Here is a 26241-nt window from a genome sequence, read left to right as displayed (position 1 = left end):
GGGAGCCAGGAGACTGGAGGGAGGGACCAGAAGTGAGAGCAGAGGGCAATCAGGGAGAACTTCCTGGAGGTAGCAGCATAAGTAGTCCACTCTGCAGAGGAAGATGGGTGGGGCTGGGGTGTTGCACCAGGGCTGTGAGCCCCAATGGATCTGTGCAAAGGCCCTGTGGTAGGTGTTGGAGAAACAGGGCTATAGGCCAGCTGGCCTGGGAGGGTTCACGTTCAGGTTGGGCCCACTCTAGGCTAAGGGATGTCCTAGGTCTGGGAGTTTTGGTGCTAGGGAAGCAGGCCTGTTGCTTGCACCCTTTTCTTTGTCCCCCACAAATGCACCCTGTGCCATCTGGCCCCGCCCCCCTAGCGACGCACCCACTCCTGTTGGAGCAGCCGTGGCACCAGCTGGAGCGTGTGAGGAAATAGACAGGCGACCAGAGTGGGAACAGCAGGCCATGGAGAGAGTGTCTAAACACAGGGACTATGTGGGGACTGTCTTTTATTTTTAGCCTGAAATTGGTCCACCCTCTAGCCTCGTAGAAATGGCTCACTGGGCCAGGCCCGCAGCAGCAAAGTCTCGTTACTCACCGGTCACCTCGGCCAGGAGCTCTTGTGGTCTCGGTCTCGGTCTGCCTGTCCGTGGACTGAGTGGCAGGGGGCCCATCCTGCCGGCTGCTCCGGGACAGGACCAGACCTGCCGGCCTGGTGGTCAGCTTGGTGCCTGGCCGGAGGCATCTGGAAGGCCTTCTGGCTGAAGGAGGGGCCCCTCTGCAGACAGCACTTTAGAGACGACAGGAGGGAAGCAAATCAGCCAGTCGGCTCCAATTCCCACTGATGGTGCCCATGTGTCATTAGGGCCAATTAGGAGAGCGAGGGAGGCAAGGGTTTGCCCCAGGGCACGGGCTGGTGGGCGGGTCACCGGGACAATTGAATTCCCCACCAGACAAATGTGATTAGCAGTGCAGCCTGGGCCCACCCCCCCGAGGGCCGGGACATAAATGTCCCAGTGGGGCAGCCGAGCTCACCGCGCAATGCAGGTCCCCGGCCCCAGCGCGCGCGAGGCGGCCTCCATGTACGGCACGGCGGTGGCTGTCTTCCTGGTCATCCTGGTGGCCGTGCTGCAGGGCTCGGGACCCCCCGAGAGTCCCTTCCCCTACCGAGTACCCCTGGACCCCGAGGGGTCCCTGGAGCTCTCCTGGAATGTCAGCTACACGCAGGAGATGGTCTACTTCCAGCTCCTGGTGCGGGAGCTCAAGGCCGGGGTCCTGTTCGGGATGTCGAACCGCGGGGAGCTGGAGAACGCTGACCTGGTCGTGCTCTGGACCGACGGGGACAGTGCCTACTTTGGGGTGAGTTGTTCCCTACCCCCGCGCTCCTGACCTCGTGCAGACCCAGCCCCCACCCAGCCTTCATCCCGCGCTTACCCCACCTCAACCCAGCAGAGGAAGTTCTCCTGCCTCTCCGTTCCCGTTCCCTCTGGTCTTAGCCAAGTCCATGTTCCAACCTTGGGCGCCTCAGGGCTGCCCATCTGAGGACAAAACGGCAGACAGACGCCCGCCCTGGTGTCTGAGCACACACCCCGAAACAGAAGGCCTTGCTTCGGAAGCGTGCACACCAGGGACACACACACCACGTAAATGAAGGGACCGACTGCCCCCACCCTCATGGGGGTGGACCCCATGTCCCCCCACTGGTGCCAACACCACCCAGGACCCCTGAGCCTCGTGGTCACACGTGGTCGGGCGCCACACCGAGCGGGCACACCCAGTGCCCAGGACGCAGCCCTCGCAGCCCTAGCGCGCACACGAGGGGGAAGTGAGCAGGTGCGGACGCTCCCCCCGCCCCCACCCGGTGGCGGAACAAATCTACCCAGCGGACCTGAGATAGGGTGTGCTTTTGACTCCTGGCCTCCAAACTGCACCCCTCTTCCTCCTGGAAAGCGCAGAGGAAGGGGAATTTTCCCTGCAAACCGGAGATAGAGAGGTTTTGGGGCGCATTGCAAGTGATGGGGGGCGCAGGGGGCGGGGCCACCAGAGCCTCCGTGGGGAGGAAGCACCCACCTCTCCCCACCAGAGTAGACGTGGGAGGGTTAAACTTTTTTTTTTTTTTAAACTCAGGAGGCACTTTCTGTATCTGTAAGCAGAGGGGTTTCCTTACTTCACTCGAACGGGGGAACCTGCAGGAGCCGTGCAACCAGCTCCTGGCCGCAGGGCTCGGTTTCCCTATCTGAGGAGCGGGGACAGTATCACTCCCCACAGTTCTAGGTTGTGTGATCTCAGGCGAGCTGGCAGCGGCTGACATTTCTGGAGCCCAGCGGTGCTCCGCCAGCCCCCACGGAAACTCAGCCGGTGCGGCTGGAGGCCGAGCAAGCTGGGGACAAATGCTTGGGGCCCCCCGGATGGGACGGGTGGAGGTGCTGGGTGGGGGCCCGGATCTGGCCGGCCGGGCTGCACTGCTCTGTGTCTCATGCCGGGGGTGGGGGGGGTGCGTCACAGCCAAGAGACCTGGGGCAGCCCCAGCTGGGCACCCTCGGCCCTTCCCAGCGGAGTCCCCGGGCCCCCGAATCAGGAGCTCTAGCTCCTCTGGGGACGGCTTTTCCCGGCTGCCCCGGAGCTGGGGTGACTTCGCCCTCCCCCACACTGCAAGATTAATTTGCACAACAAATTCCTGTGCAAACAAATGTCAGACTTGTTTTTCCTCCGTGGCCCATATGTTCAACAAACAGATTCTAGATTTCCAGCCGAAGATCAAACTAACTTTCTACCTCTACAAAATGAGTCTGCGACTGAGCAGTGTCCCTTAGCGGGAGCTGCGTGCTGCTGTTTTCCTCCAGGGGAAATCTTGCAAACTCTTTTGCAGGTTTCTCTTTTTTCTCAAGGAAATGAAGACAGCCCGCTTTAGGTCTGGGGACAGGGTTAAGAAGAATCCTAAGGCCAATGGCTTGTGGTGCTTCGGAATGGGAACAGATCCCGTGGCCGGGGCCTGGGGGGTGGGGGGCTCTTCCCTCCCTCTGAGCATCCCCTGTGGGTGGCTTCTTTCCCTGCACTGGCCTGAAGGGCCCTGGGCGGCTGGACCTCACAGCCAGGGGCACAGGAGTCGGGGGGTGGGGGGGGCAGGTCAAGGTCAGCCAGATCCACCACCTACTAACGTCCCAGCAAAACGCAGCAGGCCCACTTCCTCCCTGGGCTTCAGTTCACTCTCTCCAGGCAGAGCTAGGGCTGGGCGAGGGGAGCAAGATGCCTGGGGCACGGTGTTTAAGGTGAGCTCGGTCTCGGGGGTGTGCGAGTTCCGTGTGGGCCCTGGGGAAAGACAGCCACCTCGAACCCCCCGCACTGGTTTCTCCCTTGCTTCCCGCATCTGGCCCAGCCTCCAAGCATCCCCTTTCTAAGGCTCCAGGTGCTGTCGGGACCCTCGGCAGACCAGGGGAGTGGTATGTGTCAAGGCACCCGTTTGCTGTCACGGCAGCTTCTTGGTGCTCAGAGGTCTGGGCACCTGCTCGGGGATGGCTTCTCCAGGCACACCGTCCTGGCGTGCTGGGATGTCCAAGGCCCGAGTCCCCACGTGGGGTCTCAGGCGTGCGGGGAGATGTCCCTGTCCCTGCCTACCCCCCGAGAATCCTGGCTGGCATCTGAGAGCCCTGCTTCTACGAGCAGAGGAAGAGAGTGGGATTTGAGCTTGATTCTGCCATTTCCAGGCAGATACAGAAAGAGGGAGTGACGCCCCCCAACACCAGGAGCACTCCCAGGACCCACGGGGCTTGAGCTCCGGCCCTGCTGCTTGGCTCTGGTGTGGACGGTTGCTTGTCCCCGCAGGATGCCTGGAGTGACGAGCAGGGGCAGATCCACCTAGATTCCCAGCAGGATTACCAGCTGCTGCAGGCTCAGAGGACCCCGGAAGGCCTGTGCCTGCTCTTCAAGCGGCCCTTTGGCACCTGTGACCCCAAGGACTACCTCATTGAGGTGGGTGGGGGCCCCGTGTGCCCAGGAGATCGTGGCGTACCCCCACGACCTAAGGCAGCGCCCTTGGTCCCGTTATGTAGACAGAAAGCCAGGGAGGGATCTCAGAGGCCCTTGGTGAGGACAAGGGACCAGCTCTGCCATCAGCCTCTGGTCCCTTCCGGAGGTCCTCCTGATTGACACGGAGCTGAGATATTTCTAGATGTGGGTCCTGCCCTGAAGCCACCAGGATCTTGCTCCCAACTCTCTTTCCTTCGGGTTCATCACCTCCAGATGGAATTCTGGAAAGAGCCCAGGAGACCTGGTTTCGCAAACTGCCCTTTTGCCGATGGGCTGCAAGGCTTGGGATAGGTCTCTTCCCCCTCCAGGCCTCATCGGTTGACCTGCCTGTAAAGTGCTGGAGAAGCAGGGCGACCGGCAAGGCCCTGGCAGTCCGGGAGTCTGGGAGTCCGGGAGCCCGGCAGTCCGGCAGTCCGGAGCCATCGGGGATCCGAAAAACCATAGGCTTCCCACACTGCTCCAACACACCCACGAGGGGAAAACTGCCCATCTTGGCCTTGGGGACAAAATTCTTTTAGGTTTTCCAGCACACGTTGGCCACGGTCACTGTGTGTCATCCTTCCACCTGGCCTCAGTGGCTACGTGTGCCAGAAAAGGAGACCGAGTTCCGATGGGAAGGACTGGCTCAGGGACCCACAACTGGGGACAGAGCTGGACCCAAAGCGTCCTTCCAGCACGCCGTGGAGTCCTCACAGTCCTGACCCACCTTCCCCACGGACGAGGCAAGGAGGGAGAGGCGGAGGACCCCCGGCAAGGACTTTGCACGGGGCGCAGCCCCAGCACACGTGCACGCCGCTAAGAGCCTCGGGGTGCAGGGGACGGGAGCCTTCACGGCAGGGCCAGGTTTCTGTAAACTCAGAGAGCAAAGGGGCTGCCCACCCCATACACACACACACACACACACACACACACACACACACACACACACACACTCTGGTGCCCGGAACACCCACAAGGCGTTTCAGGCCCGCATCCTAGCCGCAAACCCAGGCTTACGGTCTCGGCGGCACAGCAGGGGAAAGCCAAGCCCAGACTCTCACCTCCTTGGGTCTCTCTGTGACCTCTAGCCCAGGGCCGACTAGAACTTTCTGTGTCTGCCCTATCCGGCACTAGCTGGACGGCACAGACCTCCGAGCTCAGCGGGACTGTTGAGAAGCCCCGGTCTGGTGTTTTTCCTTCACATGGTTATTGGCTCCTCACGCCCAGTTGTCATTGGACCAGAGGGGACGACCCACACTGGGTCCCCTGTGGCCCTGGGGATGGTGGATATCTGAGGTGGGGTCAGCCGGCCTGGCTCATGGTGCGGCCCAGCAGTGGCTAGAGGAACGGACGTTTCGCGAGTGTAGATAGATTGTGTTTGCAAAGAAAACATGTAATTGGCACCTGGTGCCTGCTGCGGGCTGGGGATGATTGGCTAGGGACAGAATCTCAGCCGGGTCCGCGGGGAGCCTCGAAGACCCCCCTTCTTCACAGAGACAAGAGCCGGGCGGGTCACCTGCCGGGTCAGGTGGCAGGGATCTGGCAGTGCCTGGTTATGGGAGCCCACTTGGTGGGGGGGGGGGTCTGTGTGTCTCGGCTGCAGGATGGCACCGTCCACCTGGTGTACGGGGTCTTGGAGGAGCCTTTCGAGTCTCTGGAGGCCATCAATACGTCGGGGCTGCAGATCGGGCTACAGAGGGTCCAGCTGCTGAAACCCAACATCTCCGTCCCGGCCTTGCCCTCGGACTTGCGCACCATGGAGATCCGCGCCCCGGACGTCCTGATCCCCGGCAAGAAGACCACGTACTGGTGCCACATCACCGAGCTTCCAGATGGCTTCTCTCGGCACCACATCGTCATGGTACCTGGGGGGAGGTGGATCCCAGGGTCTCTTCCCGTCTCTGCTTCCCCCTGGCGCCTCCGAGGCTGCTGGAGAGACGTCCCTGTCCTGGAAAGCCGTCCGTGGTTCGGCTGGCCCCAGGGGTCCTCTCATTGCCTGAACCCAAGCCACCTGTCACCTGCTCACCCCCCACCCTCCCAGGGCGGCTGTCCTCCGTGCCCCTGCTGCCCAGACTGGACCAAAGGACGCTGATGTTTTGATTTCTGGGTCTTCCCCTGGGATTGGAAGGGCCATCTGTCTATCAGGTCATATCGCCTCCTGCAAAAAGGCAGCTCACCTCACAACTCAGTTGTTCTCAACACCCACCCAGAGACACCACATGAGGGCAACAGCTGTTGACTGCCCCGTGTCCCTGGCCCTGGGGGAGGGGAGGGGAAACTCACTCCATCCCCCCAGTAGCACACTCTCCGTGGAGAAAGTGCAGCCCAGAGAGGTTGTGTGAGTGCCCGAAGTCACACGGGAGCGGCCAGCCTGTTCCCCTGGGCTCAGGCTCAGCCTCAGGGAAGCCTCTATGTCCTGGCCCAGCCACGGCCACGTTCACAAGAGGACAGCTGCCTTCCTGTCCCCGCCTTATCGGGCAATGGCTGGCCGGGGTCCTCACGCCCTCGGCTCTGGAGCTCTCCGTGGGCTTTGTTTAGGGTTGGTGGCTCCCCCTTCAAAGCCCTGGGCCCCAGAAGCACCCCCGGAAATTCCTTCCCTTAACCGTCCCATTTTACAGACGGGCAAGCGGAGGCCCATGGGGGGGGCGTGGCTGCGGGCGAGCGGGCGGGCGATCGCGGCCCCAGGCTCAGTGCCCTCTCGCCCCCCAGTACGAGCCCATCGTCACCAAGGGCAACGAGGCCCTGGTCCACCACATGGAGGTTTTCCAGTGCTCCGCCCAGTTCGAGAGCGTCCCCCCGTTCAGCGGGCCCTGCGACTCCAAGATGAAGCCTGATCAGCTCAACTACTGTCGCCACGTGCTGGCCGCCTGGGCGCTGGGCGCCAAGGTGCGCCGCCCCTCCCCGGGACCCTCCCCACCTCGGCCCCCGCGCCCCGGAGAGCCTCCGAGCAGGCACTCCAGAAGGTGCTGGTGAGGCCTCCAGAGACCCCGCCCCGCACGGCCCCCACCCCCAATGTTGTCTCTCGTCCACCCCTTTGGGCCACAAAGGCTTTTTCCAGCCTTTGTGGCATTTCTATAGAAACAAAATTTGAGCGTCGGTCCTTGGTGGGAATCGATCTTGTTTCTCCACTGGACTTGGGGGTTTGTGCACCTGGTGGTCCTGGCAGGCAGCTGCCAGGGCCAGATGCCACGGCATTTCTATAGAAACAAAATTTGAGCGTCGGTCCTTGGTGGGAATCGATCTTGTTTCTCCACTGGACTTGGGGGTTTGTGCACCTGGTGGTCCTGGCAGGCAGCTGCCAGGGCCAGATGCCACGGCCTCCGCCGGCTGCACCCACGGGGTTCCCACCAGTGGCTCCCACCGAGGCAGAGGAGGGCGAGGCCAGGGTCATGCGGAGGGCCTGGGGGGTTAGGCTCGCCCCCGGGACACCAGCTCCCTCTACTCCCTGACCTCGCGAGTCTAATAGGGGTATCTGGGTGGACTGGTAGTGAGCTGCCTGTCAGTGGGAGAACATGGTTCTAATCCCACTGCCCCGCCAACACCCCCCACCGCAGCTCAGGCCGCAACAGCGGGGTGGAACCCTTGTGAAACGCGCCAGTGTGCCTGGGTCCGATGCCCTCCCCCACCCGCCCTCCGCAGGCCTTTTACTATCCGGAGGAAGTGGGCCTTGCCTTTGGGGGCGCCGGGTCCTCCCGATTTCTCCGTCTAGAAGTTCACTACCACAACCCGCTGGAGATCCAAGGTAGGGAGTTCTCAGCATGTGTTTCTACCTCTGCTTCTGTCCTCCCTCGGGAGTCCTCGGGCTTGAACGTGCCTGGTCTGGGAGGTGACTGGGGGGTCTGCCCAGCACGGAAGCCCCCTCCCCGCGGTGCAGTCTCCTCATCACCCACTGGGGCAGGTGTCCCTCTTACGCCTTTCCCTTGTTCCTCTCCTGAGACTCTAGTGGGCTCCCTGGGCTGGGACTCCTTCCTGCTGGCTCACTGTTGTACCCCACACGGTGGGGGCACCGCACCCCATCTTTCTCACAAGCACCCGTTGCCAGGTACCGCCCTCCGGAAAAGTCAGGCACAGACTTCTTGCGTGTCCATCTGCAGATGAAGAAATTAAGGCCCAGGGCTCAAGGGACCCCCACTGGGGCCACGAAGTGAGTAGGCGGGGTCAGGAGATCTGGGTCTAGGCCGACCATGACCTCAGTCATACAGCCGTGGCTGAACGGCCCTGGAACCAGCAAGGTTGGTCGGACCCTAGAGCTGGAAGGAATCACTTAGCTACTGGTCTGCTCCGAGTCCACATGGCCCACCTTCCTCCCCACACTGCTTCCTTGCTCAGTAGTGGGGTTAAGAGGTTCCAGGTCCGTGAGGAGAGGTCCCAGACCAGAGCACTATCCCCTGTTTCCCGGGATGTCCCACTTCTCTGAGGCTGCTCAGACCAGTAGCTGCCTCTCGTCCCCAACTGCCCCTTCCCAACGGGGTGACCGCCGGGACCCAGGCACAGCATCTCTGCCCCCTCCCCACAACAGGCTGGGCTGCCCCGCGGCACCTGACAGGACGGCAGGGGCAGGCCATTCCAGAGCCAGCGAGGCCCCTGCCTGGAATTCCCCCTCCGATGGCCTGGCACCTGGGAGGCACTGCCCCTGGGATTATCTTCAGGTCAAGGGAAGAGCCCTGGCTCACCCGGGGGCAGTGCTGGCTGGGTGCCCTGCCCCCACCTCTCAAAACACATCCCAGCAGAGCAAACCTACACTTGCATCTGACCCCCCATCTGGGATTTTCAAATCCGTGCTTTCGGGGCAACGGTGGCAAACAGGCTTTGCTGGTGGGCTCTTCTATGGGACCCTCCGCAGTGGCACGGGGCTCCTTGTCGGAGAGGCATCTGAGGCTGCCCGGGGCCCAGCAGGGCCGTGCTGTGCGTGTTTAGGGAGGTAGGTCTGCTCTGCACAGCGCTAGCCGCTCGATCGCCCCGTGCCTGCAGGTGCACAGCGGGAGGCGATCTTTTGGATGGTGATGCCAGTTGTTATGGGGTCAGAAACCGAAACGTTTCTGTCACCAGCACCAGCCCCTTCCACCACACGTGACCACATAGCCCTCTCCCTCTCCCTCTCCCTCTCTCTTTCTTTAAAAGGACGTTTATTTTCATTTGTGGAAATGAGGGGCAGAAATAGCCCGAGAGAGGAGAGCGGGGGAGCTCCAGCCTGGGTCCCACCGTGTCCCTCTCGAGCCTTGTGACCCCTACAGCTGTCCTGAGGCTGGGAGAGCTCCCACACCCAGCTCCCGGCTGCATGTGGGCACCGGGGCGTGCTCTGCCAACGGCTGCCGGCGAACTTCCCGCTGGAGGCGTAACTAATATTTTCTACCACTGCTGGAATTATCTGCAGCGCGCGGAGAAGGGCCTAAGTCAGCTGGGGCTTTCGCATGATATGGGATTTATTGCTCATTGAAAACCTGAGAGCAAATGGATTTTTGAAAACTCCTTAAGCGTCGGGGAGGTCTGTCTCTTCCTGATTATCTGGTTATATTTATGGATCCTTTGCCAAATATAAGGACGCTCTGTCACTTCACAAATCTGGAGACGGGCCGCTCGGCTATAAATATCAAAATGCCACAATTATTTCATTATTTAATCCCCATCTGAATTTTAACCAATTGCCTCTCTTTTTTATTATTATCCTCTGATGTAACCGGCCCAGAGACACAGCAGCTGAGTTTGGACATTGCGGGGGTCGGGGGGGGGGGGTCGGGGTGGGGGGCGCCAGAGCAGGGAAGGGGGAGGCAGAGGCAAGAGGGGGCGTTCTTGGATCCACCTTGGGGTGGACGAGCAAGGAGACCGCTGGGCCCCTGGCAACGCTCTGGGCTCAGATCCCAGCTCTGCCACTTTCCAGACCCGCGATCTCGGGCAGGGTCTTCTGCTCAGGCTGCGAGACTCAGTTTCCGCATCTGTAAATTGGGGAGGATGACCCTTCAGTTGCGTGGGCTCCCCTGCCTGTGTCCCAGCTGTCTCGTACATGCTGAGAGGTTGGGCCCGTGGCCAGGGCCCTGAAGTACTCGGGGACTCAGCTGACCAATTTCAGGCAGGGGCAGAGCAGGGGCCACTGGAGGCCACGTGGTTGTGTGGCTGTGCCCGTGGCTTCCGGCGTCCGTGACCTCTGACCATCAGCTTCGTGTGAGCACCAGGAGGCCTGCCCAGGGAGCTTCACAGACTCTCCCATTAGCAAACCACAAGAACCAGCAGGTGTGACCGGACAGTGCTGGGCAGAAGCACAGCGTTCTCCTTTGGAAGAGGCTCTTGACTTTGATCCCAGAGAGGCCCAGAGAGGGGCAGTGACGTGTCCGAGAGCACACAGCACCCTGTTGTTGACCAGGTGGAGCCTGGGGCTGTGCACGAGCCAGGAGCTGGAACAGCGGACACCGGCCCTGCTCTAAGGCTCCAGGCTCCTGCTCGATGTCCTGTGATGTCGTCAGATGCGTCCCCTGGGTGCGCCTTGAACTTCTGGTGGTCATCAAAGGAGTAAAGTGGGAGGCTGCGAGAAGGCTGCATCTTAGGTGCCTCCTGTCGGCTTCCGTACGCAGACTCGAGCGCTGCCCCCCGACCCCGGCCAGGGCACCGAGACTCAGCCGAGAGACGGGGCAGCCGTGGTTTCCTGCCCTCCCGTTTGCACAGATGCCCCACAGGTGGTCCTGCGGCCAGATTCCCGTCCAGATTCCTTTGCACGTGGGGAGGAACGTGGAGTCTTTGCAAAGCCAGCTGAGGAACCGCCGGCTTCCCAGATGTCCCCGATAACCCGCAGGCTGCTCAGCCCCAAGGACCGCAGACGCTGGGTTTTAGTCACCCGCCTTCATCCAGACTTTCCAAAGCATCCACTTAGTTTTCATAGAAACAATGTTTCTTTCTCTCCACGTGGGTGTCTCACGGGGCGTGTGAATGCCTGGCACAAACAGGTGTGGCAGCCCAGGCAGCTGGTTTCTGGGGCGCGCCACAGGTGGGAGCAGCTGCGGGGCGCCGGCGGGGCCGAGGGGGCCGGGGGGCGTGCTGGAGCCCAAGCACTGGGGCGAGGGCACCTCCGCCCACCTCCACCCTCTTCCTCCCAGGCCGGCGGGACTCCTCCGGCATCCGCCTGTATTACACGGCCGCGCTCCGGCGCTTCGACGCGGGGATCATGGAGCTGGGGCTGGTGTACACGCCCCTGATGGCCATCCCCCCGCAGGAGACGGCCTTCGTCCTCACCGGCTACTGCACCGACAAGTGCACCCAGATGGTGAGTGGGGCGGGGCGGGCTCCTGCCGCTCTGTAGCCCCGGCTCCCCGGCCGGCCGAGGTCCTGTGGGTGGTGAGGGCGGCTTCGGGGCTTTGGTTCCGCAGCCCTGCAATTTCCCCGCGGTCCTCCCTCCCCTGTGCACGCCAAGGAGCCTCTCTGTGGGCCTCCCTCTCCAGCAACAGCCTGCCCACCCCGGGCCCGGTCATGAGCCCGCCGCCTTGAAACGATGTGAGTAAAATCGTCGTGCCTTCCGGCTCCCAGGGTAGGCGGGCGGCCTGCTAGACCCCCCTGAGCTGCAGGGCCCCCTCCCCTCCCCCCAGACAGTCAGACGATACAGTGTTATATGCTCTCGTATGTGGTATCTGAGAGCAAACCAGCAGAACAGGAAAACCTCCGTCTTCTAACTTGCCTTTCGGCGGCTGCGTGCCCTTGCCCTGCATGGTTTCACGGGGCACCTCCCCAGGGTTGGACCGCTGAGCCCAGGGGGCATCATTCTCAGGGCTGTGGGAGGGTAGATGGGGCGCAGACCCCCGAGCAAACACTCCCCAGGTGCGGCAGAGACACCCCGATTCTGCACCCTCGGTGCTCCCCTGCCTCACCCAGCCCCACCTGTGCTGACCTGCCCCCGGGGTCACCAGCGTGCATCTGCCAACTTCTCACCTGTGGCAAGAGGCTAAAGGGAGGTCCTTGTATGCCAGGGACACGTTTTACCAGGTAGATCCCATAAATTGTCATGCACAGAGGACATGAGCTTAAATAAATCTCACAAAAACGCCGTCCAGAAAGTGCCCCCAAAACTTCTTCCCACACACGGCCCCGGTGGGCGCCCGGGTCCCACACCTGCCCAGCCCCCACGTTATCCATATTTCTAAATACTCCCTTTCATTCTAGTTCGGTGTGAGTTCCCCCGACTAAATTGTAGAGTTGAGGATCTTTTCCTCCGTCTCTTGGTGGATGTTCTTTCCTGTGAATTACCTCTTCGTAACCTTTGTCCGGTGTTCCTGGTGGGTCTTGTCTCGCTATTGGCTTCTGGGTTCTTTTTTATGATATCTGCGAATGCGCCGACACTTTCTGCCACACTGTACTTCCGCGTCCCACAGCACGCTGCTAGGGACGTGCTGTCACCCCCTCTTCCGGCAGGGGACATGAGTGGGGCTCACTGGGGCCAGAGTCCCGGCAGGTGCAGGGCGTGGAGCCGAGCGCGGCTCTGTCTGACCTCCAGAGCTCTGCCTACCGCAGCAGGCTGCAGGGGTGAGGTGTAGCGTGCATGTGCCTCTCCAGGGGACTCTGGGCTCCTCGTGGGCTCCCTGAGCTTGCCTTCCTGCCGTTAGGAGAGCAGACCGTCCGGACCCACAGAGAGACAGAGCTATTAGCTGTACAGGAGAGGAGCTCCTTTTGTCCGAGACCAGCACCTGGAGCTCTTTCCCGTGTCCCCAGAGCGCCCATCAGTGGGACACCTCCTGCCATGGGAAAGGCTCCGTGGCCTGGACCTGGAGGTGGGGGGGGTGACCTACTCAGGGTGCCCCAGGGAAAGGGGCCCCAGGACGCTGTGAGCCGTGCCCTAGAGAGCGCATCTAGGGAGGCCCACAGACCCGCCAGCTCTTGCCGGTCTCCAGACACTTCATGGCGGGGAACGGACTTACTCTTCTTCCCCTAAAGACAGTACGTTCTTGAAAATTGCGTCACGTGGGCTGCTCGTGGAAGGGACCCCACGGAGTCTGGCCTTGCCTCTCCTTTAGTAGATCCCCGAGGGGCATAAACTCGGCAATCAAAATGCTGGCGTAGCCGAGAGCAGTCGAGATACCCTTATCGAAATGGACCAGCCAAGGGGAAGTACAGCTTTGGGGACCTCAGGCCATGGGACGGCACCTTTCTGTGCAGTCACCAGGCTCCCGCATCTCCGGGCGAACAGCCAGCCTCCGGGAGTGAAACCCGGGGCCCCGCGAGCCCGCAGGGGTTCATAGGCCCCACTTCTAACTGTCACATGTGTGGCCACATGGTTCCCTGGTCCTCAAATCATTGCAAGGGGTCCCTCAGTTTCCCTAATGCCGAGGCAGGCAGCAGCGGGTGGAGGGCACGAGGGAAGGCAGACAGAGAAATCAGCCCGTGTGCGGAAGGCACCGCCCTCCGGGATCACCCAGTGACAGAGCCTCAGCCGAGGGGGCGCCCTGAGCTGCCGACAGCATGGACGGCAGCTAGCGGAGCACCGTCCTGTGCGGTCAGGGAGATGACAGGTGGTTGGAGAGTGCGCTTCAAGTGGGTGATCCACTTAGGAAATGTTCGGTCTCAACAAAGCTCACCTCAAGTTCACGAAAGCGGCATTTCCCTGGAAAATCTCCTTAGGCGTTAATGGTGAACCATGGCGTCTCGAAGGGACATGGTCAGTCCACGGCCATGAGACAGGAGGAGGTGCCCCGGGGGCTGTGCAGGGCAGCCAGAGGGCCTGCTGGCATCACCCCCTGGCGGGTGCTGCATGGGACAGCCTTGTCCCAGACCTGACCCTGTGGAGCAAGGAGGTCACACCGTGCTCGTCTTGGTGGCCCCCTGCCTGGGGTGGGCTCCCCTGAAAGTCTGTTGAGTAAAAGGAGAGTGGACTGAGCAAGCTTCAGGGGTTCCAGAGAGAAGGAAGCAAGCCGTCCACCCCCTACCCCAAGGCTCCAGGGGCTCCTGGCCAGGCAGCAGCTTTGGAAGCCCAGGGCGGTGACAATGACTTTGCCCTGTCGGCAACTCAAGCCTACTGAGTTTCCAGAGGGACCCTGGCCGTCCAGGGAGAAAGACGTTGGGCCCCATGGCCTGTGGTCGATGCCCGGAGCCAGTGGGAGGGCTGGGGCCAGGGTCCCCTGCGTGCTGGGCCCTAACACTGCCATCCCCTGCCCCGTAGGCCCTGCCACCCTCAGGGATCCACATCTTTGCCTCCCAGCTCCACACACACCTGACCGGGAGAAAGGTGGTCACCGTGCTGGCCCGGAATGGCCAAGAGAGGGAGATCGTGAACCGGGATGACCACTACAGCCCTCACTTCCAGGTAGGGGCTGCTTGGGGTCTGGTGGGGGAGCTGGCGGCTTCTTCTCTCTTCCGCGGCCATAGGAACACCCCGGTAGCGGGTCCCCTCTCCTGGGTCAGGCCCCAACACCCCAGAGCACACAGCAGCCAGCCCTTCCCTTTTGCGGATTCAATCCGGGGGAGGGCTCTGATGGTAGGTTCTGGCATGTGGCTGGTTGCAGATTTGAGGGGCCCTGGGCAGCCCGATGGTAAAGTCTGTCCTGGGTAATTACCTTCCTGATCTCATCCTTCCTGGCTGGAGGCCGCACTTAGCCAGTCCTCCTTCCCCCCGAGGGGCTGGGAGCACAGCCCCGGAGAGCCGGGGAGGACAGGGGGCTGGGAGCTGGGTCTGAAGTCTCCCTTTTGCCCATCCAGGAGATACGCATGTTGAAGAAGGTCGTGTCTGTGCACCCGGTGAGTGCCCAGTCAGGAATGGTGAGGCTGGGAGGGCTGGGAGCGCCCCCCAGAGGAGAGACAGAAGGGGGTGGGGGACGGCAGAGGCCTTGTGAAGGTCTTCTAGGACCGCATCCATGCAGGGCAGGGGCTGGGCTCATCCCGCAGTGAGACTCGCCAGGACGTCACAGGGAGGCCTCAGAGGGGCCCGGAGGAGGCAGCACCCAGGGTGACCTGAGTCCCCCTGCCTGACCACCTGGCCACAGACCCCGAGAGGTGCAGGGAGAGACAAGGGCATGGGGGTGACTGGTGGGGCCCCGGATGGCGCAGAAGAATGCCAGGTCAGGGACAAGGTGGCCCAGGTTCACCCATGGGCTGTGAAACCGCCCACCAGTCTGCTCTGCTGGGATCGGGGCACGGCAGCCGACAGGTAGTCAGTCCCTGGGGACACCCAGATTTTGACCCGCACATGTGGGGGCCCAGAGGACACCACAGGGCTCCTTAGTAATAGGCTGATGACCACGTCACATGACATAGCCAATAGCTCGGTCAAACGTGGGACAGGCCCCAGGTGTTACCCCCAGCTGGGCAGGTGTTGACGAACATCTATTGGCTTGGTTCCCCAGGGGGATGTGCTCATCACTTCCTGTACCTACAACACAGGGGACAGGGACCTGGCCACTGTGGTGAGTCACCTGACCTTTCCCTGCTGCCTGCTCACGGAATGTGTGAGGTCTGGGGTGGGGGTGGGGCCCCCATTCAGGGCTTTCTGTGATTTCATGAGGACAAGTCTTAAGTCCTCTCCTCGAGCACCGGTGGTCGGGGGACAGGGGGTGACCTCCCCCATTCATTCAGTAAACCGGTGGTTCTCAGGGCGTGGTCCCTGGCCAGTGGCGCAGCTTCTCCCAGGGAACTTGGTGGAAACACAAGCTCACAGGCTCCACTCCAGACCTTGAGTCAGAATGTGGGTGGGGACACGTGGCCATCTGGGGTTGAAGGAGCTCCCCAAGTGACCCTGACACCTGGTGGAGTTGGAGAGCTCCTGCCGTAAATGTGTCCGCCCTGTGTGTAGAGGCCGGGACGAGGGACACATGGTCTATCTCTGTCCTGGGGAGCTCCGCCCACTGGGGGAGCGGGGGGTGGGCGGGGGGGCAGGTGACAGGCAGAGTTAGAATAAACGCCGCTGGGGCAGGGGCCAGGGGGGAAGGGGGGAAGGTGGTCAGGTGGGGGTGGGGGAAGGCGACTGAGTGCCCCGGGCAGAGGGAAAGCTGCAGGGAGGCCCCCAGGACCCTCCGAGACCAAGTCCGCAGACTGTGGATGGTGAAGGTGAGCGGGCTGTGGAAACACCGGTCTTCACACCATTCTCCCCCACCCCCACTTTGGGGCTCCTGGCAACGACCAGACCGTGCAGGGGTGCGGCTGACTCTGCTCGGCAGGGGTGTGAACTGAGTGCATTTGGGCTGTGCTGTGGGTAGCCCAGGAGGGGGGTCCATCCGGGAGACACTGTGTCCCCCTGAGGCTAACTGTGCGGGCAGGTGGCTGCAGGCCGTCAGCCAGCCGACGCGCTCCGGAGAGGGAAAGGTCGTGCTGTTTGTGTCGACGCGTGGTCCGCAGACACCAGCCCGGGCTGGCCAGGCAAAGTGACCGCCTGCTGACAGATGCCAGTCATCTTGTTCGTCCCCGAGACCCCCCAGTTATCCTATGAACCAGGAGGCTCCCGGTGGAACAGACCTGGGGCTACAGTCCCTGGGACTCTGGTCGACCCCATGGCAGCCCACTTTTGGCTTTCATTCAGTGGTTTTTCCAATGGCTTCTCGAGATATAACCCAGGTACCCAGTAATTCACCCCCGAGTGTGCAGCTCAATGGCGTTTTAGTCTGTGTGCCTGTGTGTGCAACCATCCACACGGTCAAGTTCAGAACACAACAGGCTGTCTTTCCAAATGAAACCGACCTTTTGCCGCCACCACCCCCCAGCTCCCGGCAGGCGCTGTCCCTCCCTCCGTCTCTGTGGGTTTTGCCCCTCCTGGACCTTCAGCTGCAGGAGTCCTAGGCCCTGTGCTCTCTCAGGATGAGCGTCTTGCCCTCAGCATCTGTCACCAGGGTTCACCCAGGTTGTCATGAGAACTTCCCACCTTTTCACGGCTGAGTGACGTCCCTGTGTCTGGACGGACCACGGTCGGGGACCCATTCTCTGGGGATGAACATTCAAGTTGTTTCACCCCAAGCTTCAAGGTACGAGTCTCTGTGTTTTCACAGGTGACAGGAGGCTCAGAGAGGGAAGACACATGCCAGAGGTCACACAGCCTATAACGGGCAGAGCAGGGGTTTAACGCAGGGCCGTGCGTCTGCAAGGCTCTTGCCACACTGATCCTCCCTCCCTCTGGATCTGGGAGGGGGACAACAACTCTGCACCCATGGGCATAACCTCGGGGAGCAGGAGAGCTTTGCAGGTGCACTGCCCTGACCTAAACCCCGTGCCCCTTCTTCTACCTCAAGAGGGGTCCGTCCGTATAACAGGTGTTGGAGGGCAGTGCTTCTTCCACGCGCTGGGGCTTAGTCTAACGGCTCACCCCACCCAAGCTCAGGGACCCTCGAAGCCTCGCCAGGACCCCGTGAGGCAGGTGTCCTTGGGACGCAGTGAGATGGAACCACCAAGGGCCCTCGGCTAGCAGGGGCAGGGCTGGTCCAGGTGCCAAGGGCTCTGAGCTCTTGTGCCAAGACTCTTGGCAGGATGGCCACGTCTCCCCATTCTGCACGTTCTGCAGGTGAGCCCACTGAGGCCGAGGGTGGGAGCGGGGGACTTGCCCGAGCAGTGAGGGGGACCCCCAGGCACACACCTCCCACACTACTTCTGCGAGGGCCCTGGTCCCTGCCCACCCTCCCCCCACAACCACCTCCTCGAGGGAAGCTGGTGGCCCATCCCAGGATGTCCAGGCCCCGTGAGCACCCCGAGGTCTCCGACTGCCCCGGCTGCCCCACAGCCCCCTCCCAGGGGCCCCTGTGTCACTGCTGGGACCGAGGAGGGGGACGGCGGGCTTCCCACAGTGTGACCACCCTCGCACCTGAGAGACAGGGGTTTCGCGATGTGCTTTCCCCGCGGAGGTGGAGAGGGAGGGACGGCTCCCAGGAGCAGTCTTTCCCAGCTCGGGACTCTGTCTCGAGCGCTGAGGTGGGGAGCTGTGGGAGTCTGCAGGGTTGGAGGAGAGAGGTGACCCCCCCATCGCGGAGGCCGGGCAGTATGGCGTGTGGGGCCCTGGCACCCTAGGAAACCAGAGGACGGTACAGGGACACCAATCCACAGGGGCCCCGTAGGAGAGTTCCCGTCTGGACGGCCGACCTCGAGCAGCATCTACGAGGACCGGGGGCTGAAGCAAGCCCTCAGCTGCGCTCCTCGCTGTCTTTCTTTCTGCTGCCAGGGAGCAGATGCTGCTCTCCCCTCGGAAGGTGCCGGCAGCCAAACGCCTAGCCCCCATCATCGTTCACAAGCAGCGCGGAGCCTGGGACGTGGCACGGGGTGGGGGTGGGGGGGCAGGAGGCACTCAGTTAACTTGCTGGGGTCCCAGTTGGCTGTTCTCTCATCTGTCTCTGCAGAGTGCGGCGCGTTCCTCCGCCCCTCGCGATCCCCTCCCCCCTCCTCCCGCTGCCTCTATCCCACTCCTGCCGACACTAGGCTCCAGGAACAGGGACCAGGCCAGGGGCCAGGAGCCCAAGGTGGCAGGGAATGCCCACTCTGCCCCGTGCCACACGACAAAGCTGCAGGGTTGCCCTGCGAGGCTGCTGTGTGGTCCTCTAGCCACCGTCCCCGCTCCCGGAGCCCCTCCTCCCCTTAGAGCCGAGTTCTGGAAATGTCTGGCGGACAGTGCTGTGCCCGCGGTGTGAGGGGAGACCTTCCCTGCTGTCCCTGCCTCCAGACTCCCATCGGATGCCGAAGGGACCCCTCTTCGGCCAAGGTGGAGAGGCTCCGTCCACTCAGGCCTTGCTCCTTAGCTTCCCCGGACTCAGTTTCTGTATCCATAAAATGGGCACACTCGTTCCCACTCTCCTCGCCCTATGGTCGTTCTCTGGCTCACACGTGTGGCCCCGGAGACGCAGCTGCCGGCTGACTGGGTCGTGGTCTGACTTTCCTGCCGAGGGAGGCAGACTTCCGAGCAGACAGCGTCCTGCTCACTGAGAACTTGCCGAACCGGTGCGCGCACAGTCGGCGAAGGAGCGCAGGGTGCGCGCGTGAAGCGCGGGTCCTGACGGGCGCCCTCCCCCTCCCGCAGGGGGGCTTCGGGATCCTGGAGGAGATGTGCGTCAACTACGTGCACTACTACCCCCGCACGCAGCTGGAGCTCTGCAAGAGTGCGGTGGACCCCGGCTTCCTGCGGAAGTATTTCCACACGGTGAACAGGTGCCGGTCCCCGGGCGGGCGCAGTGGAGGAAGCCCGACACGGGCAGGGTCGGCCCCGGGGGAAGTGAGGACTCCAGGCCAGGTGCTGGGAGCAGGAGAAACAGCCAAGTGGCAGCGGCGCCTCCACTCCCCTCCGAGGGGCCCGCAGTAGACGTCGCTAGCCCGTCCCCATACGCTTCTGCTGAGCTTGGACTTGGCCCGAGAAGCCCCCTTCGGCCCAACCCTGGAGCAGCTGTTCCCAGCCCATCCAAGGCGGGGGGAGGCAGAGCCCGGACAGCTGGGGGGGGGCGGGGACATGTCACCCCCGGCCACCCCACTGACCCCCTCCCCAGCCTGGGCCTTGTCCCCTGCCCCACCAGGTTCAATGCGGAAGAAGTATGCACCTGCCCTCAGGCCTCTGTCCCTGAGCAGTTTGCTTCCGTTCCCTGGAACTCCTTCAGTCGAGACATGCTCAAGGCCGTGTATGGCTTCGCCCCCATCTCCGTGCACTGCAACAAGTCCACGGCCGTCCGCTTCCCGGTATGCAAGCCCCGTGGGGACTGGCCCCTCTGCACCCCGGGCCCCGCCAAGGACCCCAGCATGGAGTGACGGGGCTCCAATCCAAGGAGTGCTCATGCAAAACAGCTGGAGAAATCAGGGGGTGGCAGACAGGGCCCCAGACAGACAGACGGCCTGCAGAGGGAAGGACTGATAGCACTGCCAGGGAGGGTGGCTACCGTCCCCTGGGCGACACCACATCACAGGACTCAAGTCGGTGGTGTGAGCAGGGCGCCAGCAACGCCCCCAGAGCCTAAAAATAAAGTGCAGGGGGAGGGGCAGGTGAGAAGCCAAGCAGTCTGAAGCTGTAGGCTGGCTTGTCCCCTGATCTGGGACCCACTGGGGTTCAGAGGCATCTCATTTATTCCCGGGCGAGCCAAGCCCCAGAGAGCGGCTGGTGGAGGCCAGGCTCGTGCTGAGCAGGGTGGGGAAGGATCTGTGCGCCTGTGGGTCCGGGAGGCAGATTTCGTGCAGGCATCTGGGAGCCGGATTAACTGCTGAATTGAACAGTCCCGGCACCAAGGGCAGGGCTGATGCTGGCTGGCGGCCAGGACGCAGTGTGGACGCCTGGTGGGGCAGCCTTGTTGCGGAGGAGGGTCTACAAACTCAGCTTGCACCCGGGGGCTCCGACTGCGTCCTCTGGGGGCACCTGAAGTGAGGGACAGGGGGCCGGTGGGGTGGGGGTTCCGGGTCAGGACCCCCAAGTAGCAACCGGAGGGTAGGAGGGTGAGTTCAGTTTGGGACAAGGTGAATTTGAGGGCAAGAACCCAAGACGTCATGGGGGAGAGCGGCTGGGAAGGGGGTGCCCCGTCTCATCCCTCTAGCCTCAGTTTACCACCTGGTCCTTTCTCGGCAGGGTGAGTGGGATCTGCAGCCCCTGCCCAAGATCACCTCCAAGCTAGAAGAGCCCACCCCTCGGTGTCCAGCCAGCCGGGGTCAGAGCCCCACCAGCCCCGCTGTGGTCAGCATTGGTGGGAGCAGAAGCTGAGTGGGGGGTTGCCCCTCACTCCCCCCTCCATGCTGCGGCTGTGGGCTCACACCAGCTCTGTGCACCCCCATTCACTGAAGACCCCTGTTGGAACAGCTCTGCATGCCCAGGGTGGATGGACTGGGCCGAGCCCCAGCCTGAGACCATGGTCCATTCTAGCATTTGCCCCTCAAGGACCCCCTGCATGACCGAGAGGGTCCCATGAGAGTTCCTCTTGACCTACCTGGGACTGGGGTGACCAACACCTTCCCCACACCCACCTTGGGAGTCTAGAGCATGGTGTGCCCTCCCAACCCCCACCCCCGAAAACCCTGACTGTTGCACTGGGAGGGGAGCCACGCCTGGCCGTGGGGCGGACCCCCCCAGTCCGGCCCCCGCGTCCCCAGCCCCTGTCGATGGCGGTCTGTGTTGGTGTGTTGTGGGTACACGTGCTGCTTAAACGTTTCCCTGCAGAGTGGCTTGTGTGTCGCAGTGGGCGTCTTCTCTGTCGTGGGGGCAGGACAGCCATTCAGCTAGTTAGAGGTTTGCCCCGGGGGGCTGCTCCCTTGCAGGGTAAATAGATGTTTTTGCCCGCCTGAAGGGAAGCGCTCTCGCCACCACCAAAAGACCCAGACCGGGATCCGGGGGCCGGCCCCTTGGGGCAGGGCCCCGGCTGCTTTCCCGGCGGGGGGTGGGACGAGTGGGTGGACCCGGCTCCGGCCTCGGGCCTGCGTGAGAAGTGCTGTGCCCCCGTCTTGCTACGACACCCACCTCCCTGGCCCTGGGCTTCCTCCTCTATCCCATGGGACCCGTGCCGGCGGCGTGTGCGAGGCCGCAAAGCTCCCCTGCGGGCTGGTGCCCCGGGCCGCCCAGCACAGGCGGCGCCGCCCCCGTGGGAGAAGGACGAGTCTGAGCCGCCCTCCCACAGCGGGCGCTCTGCGCCGCGGCCGAGCCGGAGCAGGCCTCGTGCTTCCCGGGGCAGCCTCCACCTCCGTCCCTTCTGAGCTGCCTCCCATTTAAGGCCAAGTTTGGCTCCTTGACGGTTTCTGGAGGGAGTAACGGATGCGACAGTGTTCAGCCAGTTCAGCAAAAATGCTGCCCAGCCTCCGGGGGAGCGAGAGGCTGATGGATGGACCTCCCGGTCCTGCCCCCTCGGATAACGGCCGCTGAGCGGCTGCCTCTCCCGAGACCCACTTCATCACAGACGAGGACAAACGGGCCCAGGCGCGCTGCACTGCATCGTGTAAATCACGGCTTCCCGCGCTGTAAGTCACGCGGCGTGATCGCTGTGACACGCCGGCCCGGACGGAGGCTGGACAGCCGGCCGGCCCTACGTCTTCTTTATAGCTTCGGGTGACAGGTGCAGGAGAGGCCCCTCCCCACAAGCGCAGGCCTTGGGACCGCGGCCCGGAGCACAACCAGCCTGGGACCTTCATCTGCCGGCAGGACCCCTTGCCTCTGACCGTGGTGACTGCCAGCAGGGACAAGTGTCCTGGTCAGCCCAGGGCTGTGGGAAAGGGTGCCAGGGAGACCTGCAGGCCACGGTGGGCCAGCCGCACCCACGGAGCCCCTCCTGGCCACCATCACTTTGTTCCCAACCCCACCCCCAGCAACTCTCCAGGCTCTTCTGAACGGCTGGTGGGGAAGAGTGAGGGCCGAGCAGCCTGCCCATTCCTCTCTCTGCTGGGCGGCCCCGGGCAAGTTGCTTTCCCTCTCTGGGCCAGTCTCCCTTGCTGCCCTTTGAGGGGCACGGGCTGCCAGGGTAGACGGGAGGGACCCATCAGCAGTGAAGGGCTCTGAGTCCCAGGCTGAGGGGTGCTCACCCAGGATCAATGCTGGGAGGGGCTGGAGGTGGGGGGCGGGGAGGCCTTCTCAGTCCTCAGGCTCCAACCAGAGATGGTGAGTCTGCCTGGGCCAGCCCCAGTGTGCTGCCCGGTGGCCATCAGCCTCCTGTGGCCATTCAAGCCTGATTTTCAGCGGATTGACATGCTATAAAAGGAAACATTCAGGTTCTCGGTCACACCTGCCACATTCCCAACGCTCCATGGCTACATGTGGCCATGACCGCCACAGCGCGCAGCACAGACCCAGAGCACTGATTTCGTCATCGTGGCAAGTTCCACTGGGCGGTGCTGCCCTGGGGCTGCATGGGGGTGGGAGGCACATGTACCCGATGGGCTGCCGTGGGCCAGCTCTGGCTCGCTCTGCACAGAGCAGCTAGACCACTGCAGGGTGCCGGGATTTTCCACGGGGGCATTTTAGCAGGGCCAGTCTCCACGGCTAAGAATTGCCCTTCACACTATGGAAGGTCTGGCCTCGGGTCCCCCCACTCACGTCCCGCGCAAGGCATCAGCAGCACGCCCCATGGTGACCACTGGCCTCCGAATGCTGGGCGTGGACAGGCACCCAACACTGCTCCCCTCCCTGCCGCCAGCTGTCAAAGGATGTTTTGGTCCCGTCCCCCGCCCACCCATCCTGTCGTGCAGATGGAGACACAGAGCCTTGGGGATCCGTGCGGGCTCCCACCTTTTCCACTGCAGGGAAAGACAAAGCTTCTCCTCATTGCAGAACAGCCCCCCTTTCGTCCCCTCCAGCCCCGGTAACATGCACTGGAAACCACGAACGGTCTCCCTGAGACACACAGCGTTCGTCCTGTTTTCTCCCACACACCCACCCGGCCTCACGCACACAAGCCACACTTCCCTGCACTTCCCGGAGGCTCTGGGATGGGAGGCAGCCCGCGGCGTCCCAGGAGTCCCAGGCCAGAAACTCCTGCTTTTGTGGAAGATTCCTAACAGGGACGTGGGGAGCCTTCAAGGGAAGATTCTAGACGAGAATCCAGGAGGCCCTCGCTCCCTGCTTTGGAACTTGAGAGGGGCTGGGTTGTGCCCCACCCCTTGAAAACCCAGCTTAAGTGGGGTCTAGAAGCTGCCCTCAGCATACATTCTCATGAAAACCAGAGTTCTGGGCCCAAAATGGACCCAGGACCATCACAATGGCCCCCGAGGTGGCCCCACTGTCCTCTCGTCCTTCCAGTCCTGGGCCTCCCCCCTCCAATCCCCTCTCTTTCCTCCGGTCGGACATACTCATCCAGTCCCAGCCAGGGAGCAGGCCCTCTGGTGGGCTCTGGGTCTGGGTCCGGGCTGCCCTCGCTTACATTCCAGTAGGGGACACACACAGTCAACAAACACTTCGGAAGCAAACCGTACGCAGATGCTGTGAGCAGAGGGTGTGTGGGAGGGAGGCCATTAGGGACATCAGGGACAGCCTTGTTGAGAAAGGAGAAAGTGACATAAGTTAAAATCCCAAAGGAGGTGAGAAGGTGAGTCCCATGGGTATCCGGGGAGGAACTTCTGGCCACAGAACAGCCGTGCAAAGGGCCTGAGGTGGGGAACAGGGAGGAGGCTGGTGTGGCTGAGCTGAGTGGGCAGGGGCGGCAGGAGACGTGGGGAGCCAGTGGGCAGGGGAGGCCGGCGCATTCACCAGGGGTGAGGTGTGGCTGTGGGGCCAGGGTGGTAGCCATGGGGGGGGCAGCACGGGGTCGGGCTCCAGACGGAGTCAGGGGAGAGCCGCGGAGAGTCACCAGAGCATCCTCACAGACTGCCACGTGGGGACACTCCCTGAGCTCAGCCCAAAGCCCAGAGGCTCACTCTGTCTCCCCACCCCTTATCCTGTGCCCCGGGGGTGTCTGCCTCTCTTTGGGGACTTTTGCCCTCTGTCCTCCTCCCCAGTCAGGAACGAGAGCTTTGTCCTGCAGAGAGCTAGCACGTTCACTGGGGAGCCTTGGGCTTTAGGCCTTTAATTTGGGGGGACAGGAGAACAGGGAGAACAAAGCTGAGAGCAAGCAGGAGGAGCGGGAAGCAGCTCGCGCTGGGGGCGCGGGGGCCTGCAGGGCTCAGCCCGGGGAGCCAGCTGCGAGACAGCGGCCGGCAGCCCTCCTGCCCCAGTGGGTGGAAGCCGCTGGCTGCTGCGCTGGGTTGACGGTGCCCGGTGGCGGCTGGTGGCGGCTCCGCTCTGCTGAGCCCGTCACAGCCCCCAGCCTCGGCTCCCTCCTTGGGGCTCACGGGATACCCCAGCGTCTCCCACTCGTGGGAGTGGGGGCCTCACGGGGGTCCCGGGGCTCCCAGGGGTCTGCCGCTGAGATGACCCAGCCACCCGCCTCTCCCCCAGTGACAGGGGTCGGAACGGGCTGGGGGCCTCGGGCAAGCCCTCCGGCCTCTCGCGCACCCTCTCCCGGCGCACCCTCTCCCCCCATCCGGACTAGACAGGGCTCCACCGGAGCGGGCAGGAGGCCAGCTGGGGGCCTCCCGACAGAGGCAAAGCAGGGAGCGTGAGGACTCTGCCCGCCCCCCCCGCCCCGCACTCCCCTTTGCAAACGGGATGGCTGAGGCCCAGGTGAGGAAGGACACTGGCCTGGGGCACACGACAGGTGAGGCCCACCCCAGGACCTTAGCACGTGATGAGCTCGCTGTCTACAGTGCGCCTCTCTTTCCCTAAAGCTTCCATTGTCCCCTCCGTCCGCCGTGCCGGAGGGAGGAGAGCCCGTGCCAGCTCCAGCACGCGAGGCACCCAGGAACGGAGGGAGCCCCCCCACCCCTCTACCGCCTGGGCACTGTCCCACCAGGCCCTTGGTCCTCACTGGGGAGGCAGGCATCATCCCTCCCAGCAGGGTCCCTCCCCACTCAGCCCTGGAAGACCAGAGGCGCCCTGCCGGCCTCTCTGACACCCAGGCCGGGGCCGCGTGTGGGGATCTGGGACCCGAGCCGTCTCTGACGGGCCGGTGCAACCCGCCGGACAGGCAGGAACCAGCAAGACCGTCACGTAGGTAGGGGGCTTTCCACCCGCCCTGGGCCCTGTGAGCTCCAGGACTGCTGAGGCCGGCACACAGGTGGAGTCCGAGGGCACGGGAGCCCCCTCTCTCCTCGTCTTGACTCCCAGCCAAGCCCAGCCCTGACCGCCCGGACGTCCTGGCAGCGAGAGCCTTGCTGCTCTTGTCCGGCAGAACCTTCGAGAACAGGCGAGGCGACGGGTGCCTGGACGGGGGGTAGGAGCGGGCCTGGGGCACTCGGAGGTGCCGGCCGTGTGGCCTACCCCTGAGCTGCCGAGGCAGCGAGCCTGGGGCCGCGGCCCAGCCTGGACCTTCCTGCCGCCGGGGGGGACGCAGCAGGAGAGCTCGGGGGGCTGTTCCGTGGCCTCGCCCACATGTGACCAGTGCCCCTCCCGGAGAGGTCGGGGTTATTTCTCCCCGGCGGAGAAGCGGACACGCCAGCCGCGAAGGCTCCTGTCTCCGAGCGCAGCCCCTGGGGCAGGGGTGGGATCGGGCCTTGGGTCTGGCCCCCGCAACCTCAGCCTTCCCCTGCCGCCCCCAGGACGGGCGGCGTTGGGGGAAACATGTACACCGGCCCGGTCCAGGGCTCTGTGGCCAAAGCGCAGGGCCCGGGGAAGCAGGCCAGGCTGTCGGGGAAGCTGCCTCCCCTCCTCTCCATTTCTGGCTCCTCAGGGTCCACTCGGCGTCCCCCAGACCCTCTCGGGCAGGAGCCGGGCCCGCCTGGGGCAGGGCTGCAGGTGCCTGTTTGCCTGAAGCGTGTCAAAGCCAGAGGCCCAAGCTCCCCGGCCTGCGGTCTGGTGAGGGGGCCAAAAAGCTTTCCAAAGGCCATCTGAAACCCAAACG

The 26241-nt window shown here is 63.2% G+C and overlaps 1 protein-coding gene across 1 annotated transcript; it reads left to right on the top strand.

Moving 5' to 3' along the window:
• Positions 1 to 1021: 1021 nt before the first annotated feature.
• DBH (dopamine beta-hydroxylase) lies at positions 1022 to 21047 on the top strand (the record flags this gene model as incomplete). The annotated part of the gene is made up of 12 exons (XM_080820064.1): positions 1022 to 1339; positions 3803 to 3949; positions 5589 to 5846; positions 6695 to 6871; positions 7625 to 7727; positions 11071 to 11237; positions 14118 to 14261; positions 14654 to 14692; positions 15298 to 15357; positions 18939 to 19066; positions 19426 to 19585; positions 20460 to 21047. The coding sequence occupies 12 exons, from the start codon at positions 1022 to 1024 to the stop codon at positions 20589 to 20591; spliced, it is 1833 nt and encodes a 610-aa protein (XP_080676190.1). The 3' UTR covers positions 20592 to 21047.
• Between the last annotated feature and the right edge of the window lie 5194 nt (positions 21048 to 26241).

Source organism: Martes martes (assembly GCF_963455335.1).
Source record: "Martes martes genome assembly, chromosome: 12".
NCBI lineage: Eukaryota > Metazoa > Chordata > Mammalia > Carnivora > Mustelidae > Martes > Martes martes.
This window is presented reverse-complemented; position numbering and strand designations above follow the sequence as displayed.